A 12,967-nucleotide genomic window follows, 5' to 3' on the forward strand; every position below is an offset into this window, starting at 1 on the left:
GCAAACTTCTGTAGCTCGAGTGCGGTTCTACGGGGAGGGTGGAGGTCTCCTTACATTTCGGGATGGGGGGTAGGGGCTTAACGATACTCAGTTGGAATGTTAACGGCTTGGAGGATCGTATTAAGCGAGGGATTGTCCTGCAATTTCTGAAGCGATGCTCCCCTGATATAGTCTTATTGCAAGAGACACACTTGATAGGTAACACGTGCTACGCACTCAACAGGAAGGGCTACAAATTTGTCGCACACTCGGGGTTTTCCTCGGGCTCTAGAGGGGCTGGAATACTTGTCAGGTCCTCGCTGCCGTTTGAGGTTGACTCCACCACTGTTGATGATAGGGGACGATTTGCGGCTGTGGCGGGGAGGTGGGAGGGCAGGACGCTGGTCCTGGTGTCGGTTTATGTCCCTCCTGCGCTGCAGCCCTCCACATTTGCGGACCTGGGGAGGGCTCTGTTGGATCTCCCAGAGGGAATGTTGGTGGTGGGTGGTGACTTTAATGCGGTTGGCTCCGGATTGCTTGACAGACACCCGCCAAGAAGTTCTGGGGGGGCGCAGAAATGGCTTCCAGATTTTGTAGATACCCTTGGTCTGGTTGATTGTTGGAGACTGCTGCATCCCACACAGCGGCAGTACACTTTCCACTCCGGGGCGCATGGCAGTCTCTCTAGAATTGACTATGTGCTTACCTTGGCCGCACACGCCTCCTTTGTGTCCGAGGCTGGGCACATGGCTAGGGGTATTTCTGACCATTCGCCGGTGTGGATCTGTATGGATGTTGGTAGAGGAGTGGGGGGCAGGGTGGCTCCGATTAACCCCTGGTATCTCCGTGACCCTAAGACTCGTAGTGCGGTGCTGAAGGCGGTCGATCGCTATTTCCAGGAAAATCTCGGCTCGGTCATGTCTGCGGTGTCTTTGTGGGAAGCGTTTAAAACTGTGCTGAGAGGAGAGGCCCTCTCCTTGATAGCGGCAGCCAAACGTCGGCGGGATGCGGAGGTCGCTCAGATCGAGGCGGAGATGGCGGCTCTAGAGTTGGTTTTGGAGGAGGAGGTCACGGCAGCAGCGCTGCATAAATTGAGCCTTAAGCAGTCGGAGTATAAGGCCCTGGTGACGGATGCGGCCAAAGCTCTGAGTAGGGAGCAGCAGGGGCGACTGTACGACGTCGGGGACAAGGCCGGGAAATTAATAGCGTGGCTGGATAAAAAGGAGCGGGTCAATCGTGTGGTGCCGGACCTAGTAACAGAGGGTGGCGTTACTGTCACTGAGCCGGATGGCATAGTCCAGTGCTTCGCAGATTATTTCCGCACGGTCTATACCTCTGTGTCGGACAGGCCGGTGGAGGACTCGTGTGAACTTCTGCGCGATCTTGCTTTGCCTTGCCTCTCTGACATAGACAGGGAAGATCTAGATGGCGACATCACAGCTGACGAAGTCGCGGGTGCTATCCGCTCACTGCGCCCGGGCAAGGCCTCGGGCCCGAATGGCCTGCCAATTGAGTTCTATAAACTCCGGCCGGACAAGATCGCTCCACATCTACGAGCTATGTTTGTGGAGGCGCGGGAGACGGGATGCCTTCCATTCGACCAACGCCTGGCGACAATTGGGGTCATACATAAAGATGGCAAGCCCAGGAATAAGTGCAGCTCATATAGGCCGATCTCGCTACTTAATGCCGAGCCGAAAATCCTTGCTAAAGTCCTGGCCAACCGTTTGATCAGGGTGATCGGGGACCTGATCCACCCGGACCAATCTGGTTTCATCCCGCACCGTAACATTGCGTTGAACCTTAGGCGCATCCACGGCGTGCTCGCAAGGACGGGGACGCTGCGGGAGCCGACCATTGTGGCAGCACTTGACGCCACGATGGCTTTCGACACGGTGGAGTGGGCATATCTGTGGGCCGCACTTGCAAAATTCGGCTTTGGACCTGGCTTTGTTGGCTGGGTGAGACTACTGTATGAAGGACCCCTGGCTAAAGTCGCGGTCAATGGTAGGGCGTCCCGTCCGTTCGAGCTGGGGAGGGGCACCAGGCAGGGCTGTCCCCTGTCGCCGGTGTTGTTTGCTCTCGCTCTTGAACCGCTGGCGGCCTGGATACGATGGCACCCAGATGTAAGGGGGATTCGATGGTCACCAGATCATGAGGACCGCATTTCCCTTTATGCCGACGACATTCTGCTATACCTCACTTCACCCAGGCAGTCTCTCATAGTTGTCTGTGACATTTTGACTTCTTTTGGTAGGAACTCGGGTCTCACCATTAACTGGGGGAAGTCGTATCTGTATGCCCTGAGTGGAGACGTCCCTGTTCTCCCGCAGAATTGCTCGATCCAGATCGCCCGGGAGGGTTTCTTGTATCTGGGGATCTATATCTCCACCGATCCAACTGTTCGATATGAGAGAAACCTGCTCCCTCCGTTGACACGCCTGCGGCGGGATGTGGCGGGCTGGCGGCGGCTGCCGCTTTCCCTCCTTGGCCGTGCTGCGCTGTTCAAAATGATGTCTCGTCCCCGGTTTCTCTATGCCCTGCAGAATACCCTGGAGCTGGTCCCGGCCAGCTATTTTCGGGAAGTTGAGAGCCTCCAGCGCTCGTTGCTGTGGGATGGCCGTCCGCGTATAGCGATAGCAAAGCTGACCCTTCCGTGGTACGATGGGGGTATCGCGCTTCCTGACATCAGAAGATATTATTGGGCCTCTCAGTTGAGTGCGATCAATCACGGAGTCTACAATCCGGCGCTGAGCCCCGGCTTCGCTATGGACCGGTGGTTGCTGCGCGGGGGTAATTACTTTAGAGCACTCTACTCCAGGTCAACGGATGGGTCCCTCACGGGGCCAACCAAGGTGGCGGTGCACGTGTGGAAGGCGGTTACGAACTCGCTGGGTTGGAAGGATAATCAATCAATCAATCACAGACATTTGTAGAGCGCACTACTCACCCGTAGGGTCTCAAGGCGCTGGGGGGAGGGGGGTGCCGCTACTGCTCGAACAGCCAGGTCTTCAGCTTCTTCCTGAAGGAGAGGTGGTCTTGGGTCAGGCGTAGGTCGGTCGGGAGGGAGTTCCAGGTCTTGGCGGCCAGGTAGGAGAAGGACCTTCCTCCTGTAGTCGCTCTTCGGATGCGGGGGACGGCGGCGAGGGCGTGGTTGGCTGATCGGAGGTGGCGTTTGGGAGCGTAGAAGTTGATTCGGTTGTTGAGGTAGCTCGGGCCTTGGTCGTGTAGGGCTTTGTGTGCGTGGGTGAGGAGGCGGAAGGTGATTCTTTTGTTGACGGGGAGCCAGTGTAGGTCTCTCAGATGTCCAGAGATGTGGCTGGTTCGTGGGATGTCGAGGATGAGTCTGGCTGAGGCGTTCTGGATCCGCTGGAGTCTCTTTTGGAGCTTGGCGGTGGTACCGGCGTAGAGGGCGTTGCCGTAGTCCAGTCGGCTAGTGACGAGGGCCTGGGTGACGGTCTTCCTGGTCTCGGTGGGGATCCACCAGAAGATCTTCCGTAGCATGCGTAGGATGTTGAAGCACGCCGAGGAGACGTTGTTGACTTGCCTGGTCATGGAGAGGGAGGAGTCCAGGATGAAGCCCAGGTTGCGTGCGTGGTCTGTCGGTTTGGGTGCGGTGCCCAGGGCGGGAGGCCACCAGGAGTCGTCCCAGGCGGAGGGTGAGGAGCCCAGGATGAGGACCTCCGTCTTGTCTGAGTTCAGTTTCAGGCGGCTGGTCGTCATCCATTCGGCTACCTCTTTCATCCCTTCGTGCAGGTTGGCTCTGGCGGCGGCGGGGTCGTCGGTCAGGGAGAGGATCAGCTGGGTGTCGTCGGCGTAGGAGATTATGCTGAGGTTGTGTTGGCGTGCGATGGCCGCGAGGGGGCTCATGTAAACGTTGAAGAGGGTGGGGCTCAGCGAGGATCCTTGAGGGACGCCGCAGATGACTTCGGTGGCCTCTGACTTGTACGGTGGTAGGCGGACTCTCTGTGTTCTTCTGTCGAGGAAGGAGATGATCCATTCCAGAGCCTTCTCCTGGATTCCGACGTTGCTGAGGCGATGCACTAGGGTGCGGTGGCAGACAGTGTCGAATGCCGCGGAGAGGTCTAGGAGGATGAGGGCCGCTGTTTCTCCCTTGTCCATCAGGGCTCGGATGTCATCGGTGGCGGCGATGAGGGCGGTCTCGGTGCTGTGGTTGGCTCGGAAGCCAGATTGTGAGGGGTCGAGGGATCCATTCGTCTCAAGGAAGGCGGTCAGCTGCTTGTTGACGGTCTTCTCGATGACTTTGGCTGGAAACGGGAGGAGCGAGATGGGGCGGTAATTCTTGAGTTCGGTGGGGTCTGCTGTGGGTTTCTTGAGAAGAGCGCTGAGTTCGGCGTGCTTCCAGCTCTCAGGGAAGGTGGCGGTGTCGAAGGATGTGTTGATGACGTCTCGCAGGTGGGGTGCGATGACAGCGTCGGCCTTGTTGAAGACGTGGTGAGGGCAGGGGTCGGTCGGCGATCCGGAGTGGATGGAGTTCATCGTGCGGATGGTGTCTTCGGTGCTGATCGGAGTCCAGGCGTGGAGGGTGGTGGTGGGGGGTGGTTGTTCGGTCGTGGTGTGCGTTGGTTGGTTGTTGAAGCTGTTGTGTATGTCCGTGATCTTGTTGTGGAAGTAAGATGCGAGGGAGTTGCAGAGGTCTTGCGATGGGGTGATGTCGTTGTTTCCTGCGTTGGGGTTGGAAAGCTCTTTCACGATGTTGAAGAGTTCCTTGCAGTTGTGTGCGTTGTTGTCCAGCCGGTCCTTGAATGCAGTTTTCTTGGCGGCGCGGATCAGCTGGTGGTGCTTCCGGGTGGCAAGCTTGAGGGTGGTCCTGTTGTCTGGTGTTGGTTCCCTTCTCCAGACTTTCTCGAGGGCTCGGCAGTTCTTCTTGGAGCTCTTGAGTTCGTCGGTGAACCATGGGGCTTTCCTACTGCCGGGTCTGCTGGGCGGGGTCCTCAGCGGGGCGAGCTCGTCCGCGCAGTCGCTGATCCACTTCGTGAGGTTGTCGGCGGCCTGGCTGGGGTTCGCTGAGCTGGCAGGAGGGTGCTGGCTCAGGGAGGTGGCGAGCTGGTCGGCTGTGATCTTGTTCCAGCTTCTGCGGGCAGTCTGTTGCTGGTGGTGGTGGGTCGTCGTTCTTTTGAAGGTGAAGTGGACGCATCTGTGGTCCGTCCATTGAAGCTCTGTGGCGTGGCTGAAGGCGATGTCTGTGCTGGATGAGAAGACTGCGTCGAGTGTGTGTCCGGCGAGGTGGGTGGGGGTGGACACCAGCTGCTTGAGTCCAAGATTGGCGAGGTTGTCGAGCAGGGTGCTGGTGTTGCGGTCGTTGTTGTTCTCCAGGTGGAAGTTGAGGTCCCCCAGGAGTATGTAGTCAGCGGAGGGGAGGGCATGCGGGCTGACGAAGTCGGCGATGTCCTCGCTGAATTGGGTGCGTGGTCCCGGAGGTCGGTAGATCAGGGTGCCTCTGAGGGTGGTCTTCGGGTCGGTGTGGATTTGGAAATGCAGGTGTTCGGCGGTGGTCAGGGTGTTGTCGGTGCTAGTCGTGATACGGATGGTGTTCCTGTGGATGATGGCGATGCCTCCTCCCATCTGGTTGGCGGTGCGGTCCCTCCGGGTGATCTTGTAGCCCTCTGGGATGGCGACGGCGATGTCGGGAGCTGAAGAGGCGTTCATCCAGGTCTCCGTGATGAAGGCAACGTCAGGGGCTGTGGTGTCTAGGAGGTTCCAGAGTTCTATGGCGTGTCTGTGGACGGAGCGGGTGTTGAGCAGGATGCACTTGAGGTGGGTGCTGCTGGTGTTCGACTTGGCGGGTGCTGGAGCGAGGCAGGTCTGGATGCAGGAGAACTTGCAGGCGTGGCAGCTGAAGGGTCCGTGGGTGCGTCGTGGTGTGGCTCGGTGGCATCCTGGGAATCGGCCGGTGTTGAGTGCGATGAGGGTGGCGGCGGTGTACGTCAGGCGGGTCGGCTGGGGTCCCCGTGGGCCAGGGGTCCTGGCACTGGGCGCGGTCCAGGCGCGGACGGGCGTAGACGGGCTTGCCTTTGGCGCGCCTTCGGCGCACAATCGGCGCGCCCGCTGCGCGTGACCGCTGCGCGTTCGCACGGTCGCCATATATGGCGAAGTGCGCGGGGGGGCGGAGCAGCTGGGAGGCGGGAGCGGGGAGGGTACAGAAGGGAAAAAGGGGCGTGGTTCGCGGCGGTGGCGGGAAGCGGGGAGCGGGGAGCGAAGTCGAAGGCTAGTCGTGGGCAGCAAACACGCGGTACAGAGGCAAAAGAAACAACTATACAACAATTCTAATCAGTCAGGCAGCAGGGGCACAGGGATAAGAAATACGAGATACAGAAGGAGGAAGAATTCAGGTTATGCAAACAATACAAAGCAATCGGACAGCAGGGGCACAGGGAAAGAAACGCGAGATACAGAAGGCAAGAATTCAGGTTATGCAAACAAAACTAAGCAGTCAGACCGCAGGGGCACAGGGAGAGAAGCGGACCACGCCGCTCGAAGGAGGGGGCGTGGCCGCGCGGCGGCAGCCGGGCAACGAGGCACAAATGCGGGGAGGCACACGCAGCAGCTGGTGGCCGTGCGGCGCGGGGGTGTCCTAGAACTAGGTCACACTCACCTGCGTCGCACGGTCGCCATATATGGCCAAGTGCGCGGGGGGGCGGAGCAGCTGGGAGGCGGGAGCGGGGAGGGTACAGAAGGGAAAAAGGGGCGTGGTTCGCGGCGGTGGCGGGAAGCGGGGAGCGGGGAGCGAAGTCGAAGGCTAGTCGTGGGCAGCAAACACGCGGTACAGAGGCAAAAGAAACAACTATACAACAATTCTAATCAGTCAGGCAGCAGGGGCACAGGGATAAGAAATACGAGATACAGAAGGAGGAAGAATTCAGGTTATGCAAACAATACAAAGCAATCGGACAGCAGGGGCACAGGGAAAGAAACGCGAGATACAGAAGGCAAGAATTCAGGTTATGCAAACAAAACTAAGCAGTCAGACCGCAGGGGCACAGGGAGAGAAGCGGACCACGCCGCTCGAAGGAGGGGGCGTGGCCGCGCGGCGGCAGCCGGGCAACGAGGCACAAATGCGGGGAGGCACCCGCAGCAGCTGGTGGCCGTGCGGCGCGGGGGTGTCCTAGAACTAGGTCACACTCACCTGCGTCGCACGGTCGCCATATATGGCCAAGTGCGCGGGGGGGCGGAGCAGCTGGGAGGCGGGAGCGGGGAGGGTACAGAAGGGAAAAAGGGGCGTGGTTCGCGGCGGTGGCGGGAAGCGGGGAGCGGGGAGCGAAGTCGAAGGCTAGTCGTGGGCAGCAAACACGCGGTACAGAGGCAAAAGAAACAACTATACAACAATTCTAATCAGTCAGGCAGCAGGGGCACAGGGATAAGCTCACCCTCGCCACTCCGCTGTTTGATTCCGATATGTTGGGGAAACTTTGGCACACGAAGGGATTCGAGAAATGGGATCTGATCGGCATATCCAGGGTGGGGGACCTGCTGGCTAAGGGGCGAGTTAAATCGTTTGACGAGCTACGGACGGAGTACGCTCTGGAGGGTACGGAATATTTCCGGTATGCACAGGTACGCCATGCTCTGCGGTCCGTCCTCGTCGAAGGGGAGAGGGTGCCTGAGTCCTCTCCCTTGGAGGATCGGATCCTGGATGGCCATATGCCGGAGAGTACAATCTCCTTAATTTATAAGAAGCTCGTTAATGTCCGGACCGACCTCCTCCTAGGGGTGCGTGATCAGTGGACTAGGGACGGCCTTGAACTGGATGATGAGGACTGGCAGTACGCCATCTCCTCTCCTAAGGAGGTCGCGATCCCCGCACGACTAAGGCTGGTCCAGCTTAAGATACTTCATAGAGTCTACGTCACTGGGCCCCGACTGATTCATATGGGTTTCTCCGAGGATGGTTTATGTAAGAGGGGCTGTGGGATGGTGGGCACCTTTCTACATATCATATGGGAATGTGGTGTGATCGCGGAGTTCTGGAAGCAAATTCATGTAGTGTTGCAGGTCACGGGTATTGCACTGCTGCCAGAGGCACGGCGCTGTCTTTTGAATGTCTGGGGTCCTACTGATTATGACGCGGCGCAGACTCAATGGGTGACCCTAGGAAATATGGTGGCGAAGCGTGATATTGCGCGACTGTGGGGCTCTCAGAGACCTCCCGCTCTGGATGCATGGATGGACAATATGGACTGGAGCATGTTTAGAGAGAAAACGGTGTATAGTGCCCGGGGGCGGCCTAAGAAATGGCATAAGATATGGGGACGATGGAACCAGTATAGGGGTGATATATGTCTGCCCCCGGCCACTGAACCGTTAGAGGAGCAACTTTCCCCCTAGCCTCACTTCCAACTTGGGATTTTCATGATGCAAATATGCTAGAATGTTAGCGCCTCTGCTTTTCCCTCATCCACCCGCCCGGTGGCTTTCTCCTGATTTTGGGAATGGGGCCACGCCCCCATCGGGAACTGGCACAAGTTTATTGTGTATACTGCCTTGCTAGTGTTATTTATTGTAGGTTGTCTAAAAAACGAAACCTTTGTCTTTTTCCTGTACTAGAGCTACGGACGCTTTCATGTGTTGCTTAATTGGCTGCCGAACCTCCGGGATGTCGGCTGAATAGCTGTGTTCCAGACTGATATAAATAAAGGTTTAAAAAAAAAAAAAAAAAAGGCACTATTCAAGCAAATAACCAACATCTGGTCACCTTAAATGGCATCTCCGTTTGCCATAGTGTACCATGAGGGCTAATTTAAACACCCCTCTGATCCTTCGCGGGGTAATCATTTCTCCCTGATTATTTTTTTACATAGCTCTAACATGTCACCTTGCAGTCACTTCAGAGCGCTAAGATATGTGGTAAGCTAACAGAAATTCCAAACCAATTTGGTGTCCACACAGTTACAGTGAGCAGAGGTAGCCTTGTGCATCCAGAAGTGTGCCCTGAAAGGCAAAGCTATCTCACTAGTGTCCCAAAGTCTATTCCAGGTGGCTTCCAGAATCCATCTAATCACGACCTACAATTAAGCAACCATCCATTTAACTTTCATTCACCATACACAATGAATTCCCAGTTGTTTATATTCACCATCCATGCATTCATCGCTCCAGACACCATCTCAGGGCCTTGAAACAATAATTCAGATGATCCCCAGACAAAATACAGTAGAGGAGATTTCCAGAACTTTACAAAACCTCCATATGTGCCCCTATAATTTGAAACAACAGTACAGATGAGTATTGCAAAAACAAAAAGATGGTCTGATCTCCATACTAAATATGGTAGAGTTGGCCCTTAAACACTGGAGAAATACCCTCCTGATTGGGCTTTAAGCACTGAGTGCTCAATTCCGATTGCAGTGCATGCATTGGATGAAGCTGGAAGGAAAGTATTTCAAAAATCCATCTCTGCATCTTTTGTCCCTAGCTATATCAATAGACCAAGACTGCGGTTCCTGCAGGTCTCGGGTCAGAGGGCAATTTATACCCAGCACATGGATGCTGGGGCAGTTTGTGATTTATGTATACTGAGGGCCACATTTACTAAACTTTGACACAATGCAGGGCAACAAGCAAAGTTCCTACGTTGCTTTGCATGAAAAGAGGAGATCAGAAATGCTCCATATTTTCAAAGATTTGGAGCATTGCTGCTCTCTTCTTTCACCAGAACCCTGCAATGGCAATAAAGGACTATATTGCACATGTAAGCCTTTATGTATTTTGAGTAGTTAGTATGAGAAATCTATTTGATTCAAAAATCATCTAACAACAAGCACAGACTGGAATTAAAATGTTTGAGTTTACAGTTCATGAACAAAGTATTAAGAAAACAATGGGGAATGGAAAGGGCCTGTTGATTTTTGCAACTATATAGCTGCAGCCTTTACCACATAATTTTAGATTTACCATGTTTGCCACATAAGTTTGCTTGATTTGAAGATTCCACAAAAATTGTTTCTAGCTCAACGTATGAAAATAATACTGCCAAAATGTGAAGCATTATTCGCCTTTTTAGCTACTCAATTCAGATAGCATTGCCTTGTAAGTCTAGTGGCCCTGACAGTGGTAAAGCTGTAGAGAGTTGTTTGGGGTTTGTCATTATGACTATGAAACCTACATTTCACAAGAACTGTGAAATATTTCTCATATGTCATGGTTCCCTGTGTGAAATATGGGTTTTTATACCACAGCAGTTTATGCAATAAAATCACCCAAGCATGTAGTATCTATGCATGTATGTATAAATAGATAGAACGGTAGATAAATAAAGACAGGTTGATATGCAGAGCTAGTTAGTGGCGGATAGACCGACAGATAGCTAGATATAGATATAGGCCCGAACACAAAAACATATATATACAAAAATAGAGATGCAGACATAAAGTAACAGGTAGATAGTCAGATAAAAACAAAAATAGATATTTCTTCCTGTTTCGTCCTTGCCCTCTCTCGCTTGTTAGCTCTTCCTGACCATTCTATATGTATATCTTTCTCTCTCCCTCGCTAACTTTTTGTCGCTGCGTCTATAACATTCTTTGCCGACCTCTCTCACATTCGGTCTCTCTGTGTGCCTCTCTCCTTTGTCTTTCCCTGCATCCCCTTCTATTCTTGTCCCTTTTCTCTCTCTGTCTTTTTCTTCTGTCTTTCTTTCACTTGCCATCTCTGTCTAACCCCGTCTCTGTGTTTCTAGTCTCTCCCTATCTTTCTGACCTTTAGGTCGCACAAATTTCTCTATCCCCCTGTTCTTTCTGCTCTTTGTCTGTCTTTCCCTATTTTCATCTCAGTTTACTTGCCTTTCTCTTCCTCTAACTCTTTCACTGTCTTTCTCTGATTTCATTTTTGTCTATATGCTGTTCCATGTCTCTCCTGATTTATCTCTCCACCTCATCTTCTTTCTGCCTTTCCATTCATTCTCTCTGTCCCTTGCCTTTCTTTACTTCTTCTTCTTTCTGACTCTTTCTGTATATTCGTGTTTTCTTATCCTCCCATGTCTCTCTCTTTTATCATATCTTCTTGACTTTATCGGATTTCCTCACACCCTCTAATATTTTAAGGCAGTACAAGCCGGCCGGCCGGAACACCTCTAGATGTTGTCATTACAGGGGCCATGCCCCCCCAACCAAATATTCCTGGCTACTGGCCTGTTGTCCATTGTTTCAAAATCACAACCGACGGACAACAGTCCTTCAGATTTAAATAAGGTTGGAAAACCTAACTGTTTAACAGAAAGAGTGAAGTTTATCTTTGTAAGGACAGGTTAGCTAGTGGATTAGCCCAAGGTTTAGGGCGTGAAAAATGAAAGAATGCGAACCTTACCCAGCTGCCCAGGCCGCCGGGGAAGTTCATCAGACCCAAGGCCCTCAGCTGCTCTGTGAAGGCTCCGTGGGCCGTCACCGCTGCCGCCATCTTCAGGCATGGGGCGGCCGCACCCCCCGGTTAGATCGTGAAGGTCGGTCGGGCCGCTGTGACAGCCTCGAGGAGTTTGTAATTAAAGAAGCGGGCGCCGAGTGGCGCCAGAAGGAGATCCGAGGCGTCTGTGGTTGCTAGGAGATAACAGGCAGCGTCGGCCGTAGGCCTTCCTGCTAGTCACAGACGGGGCCTGGCACCTGCACTGAAACTCAAGGCAGCAGGGTTGACGCGTTCAAAAAACATACCAATCCTGCTCCGAGCGGTCCTTGGATAGGCTTCCGGGCACTAAAGGACGTGTTTAGGACACAGGACGTGTTCTAAAAGCTAGGGGGCAATGTTTGATTATTGTTATACAATGTTCATTGACAGTTCTTTTTGTCTTATTCACAAACGTAGGGTAAACTTTTTGTCCCTTTCAGATTTACTCCATAATAGAAGAAAGCTGAGAGTTCTCTTTAACGGTGTCGTCTGTCTTTCCACTGTGGTCGGTTTTGTGCTTTTACTTGACATTGTACAATCGTGGCATTAAAGTAAACTTTCTTGCAATGCGTGTGCGCTTATAGACTGCCTCCTTTCACACTTTGCGTTAAACTACATACAGTGGGACATGTCTGAAGTCACACTTTAAAAAAAGACTAAAACAAAGATTGGCTAACAGCTTTTAAAATTCTTATCTGGATGTACCGCGACACACACCTATGTCCCCCTCAGTTGTATTAAACGAAATATTCCAATTTTGTACATAACAGGGAAAGTCTCACAAAAACCTGTGCAATTGGCTACTCACGATATTTATACAAGGACATTGCCCAAACATTACAAACATCTATAATGCCCTTTTGCCCCGCACATCCTGGGGCAGATTGTGGTCACAACGTACTTGTGTTCTTGGAGGTGCTGTATTACGCGTTCTCTTTCTTTACTTGAAGCAAGCAGCATTAAAACATTAAACACGATCGCAAATGTCCCGGTTGTAGTTTTCAAAATATGATGGTGGACTAATTTGCATACACAATTCACCGAGACGTCAAAGGCAAATACCACGGTGATGTCAATTTCCTTATAAAATTCCTGAGGGCCTATTTTATTAAGAAATAAATTAAATGAATCGACACCAAGAATTGTGAATGTGTTTTTTTTATTTTATATAATTATGGGGTTGTTTCGTACATCAAAGTTTAACTGCTTTCAGAAAGGATGAAATTGACAGTATTCTGAAGCAGTGCTATGGAATTTTGTATTACATTTTAACCTGCTTTTAGAGCGTAAACACAATGTGCTGGTGTGTGATTGTTTTGGAAAGTGTTAACATACTGTTAATGATCGCACGGTTCTTTTTCCAGATTCACAGTAGAAACATGCTTTGCACCTGCAGCTCGTTAGGCAACAGAAGAGATGGACCGGGACCACTGGTGATCTCCAATGGTCAGTCAGCTTTTTTTGTTTTAGGTAATATGTAGTATCATTTTCAATTCTGGGAGTAATAGTTTTGCGGTTATTATTATATGAATTTGTTTAAAAGGCTTACACGAGAAAGGGAAGGGAGGCGGGGGGGGGCACGGCAGCTTGTTGC

At 52.5% G+C, this 12,967-nt stretch overlaps 1 protein-coding gene across 1 annotated transcript in view; it reads right to left on the minus strand.

The window, feature by feature from the left end:
* Nucleotides 1–11,500, minus strand: part of LRRC43 (leucine rich repeat containing 43) — a 528,148-nt gene extending 516,648 nt beyond the window's left edge. The window contains exon 1 of the mRNA XM_085632775.1: nucleotides 11,302–11,500. Within this exon, the coding sequence (XP_085488901.1) occupies nucleotides 11,302–11,391 (90 nt within the window). The 5' untranslated portion in view covers nucleotides 11,392–11,500. The remainder of the gene's footprint in view (nucleotides 1–11,301) is intronic.
* Between the last annotated feature and the right edge of the window lie 1,467 nt (nucleotides 11,501–12,967).

Source organism: Triturus cristatus, chromosome 11 (genome assembly GCF_964204655.1).
Source record: "Triturus cristatus chromosome 11, aTriCri1.1, whole genome shotgun sequence".
NCBI classification, from domain to species: domain Eukaryota; kingdom Metazoa; phylum Chordata; class Amphibia; order Caudata; family Salamandridae; genus Triturus; species Triturus cristatus.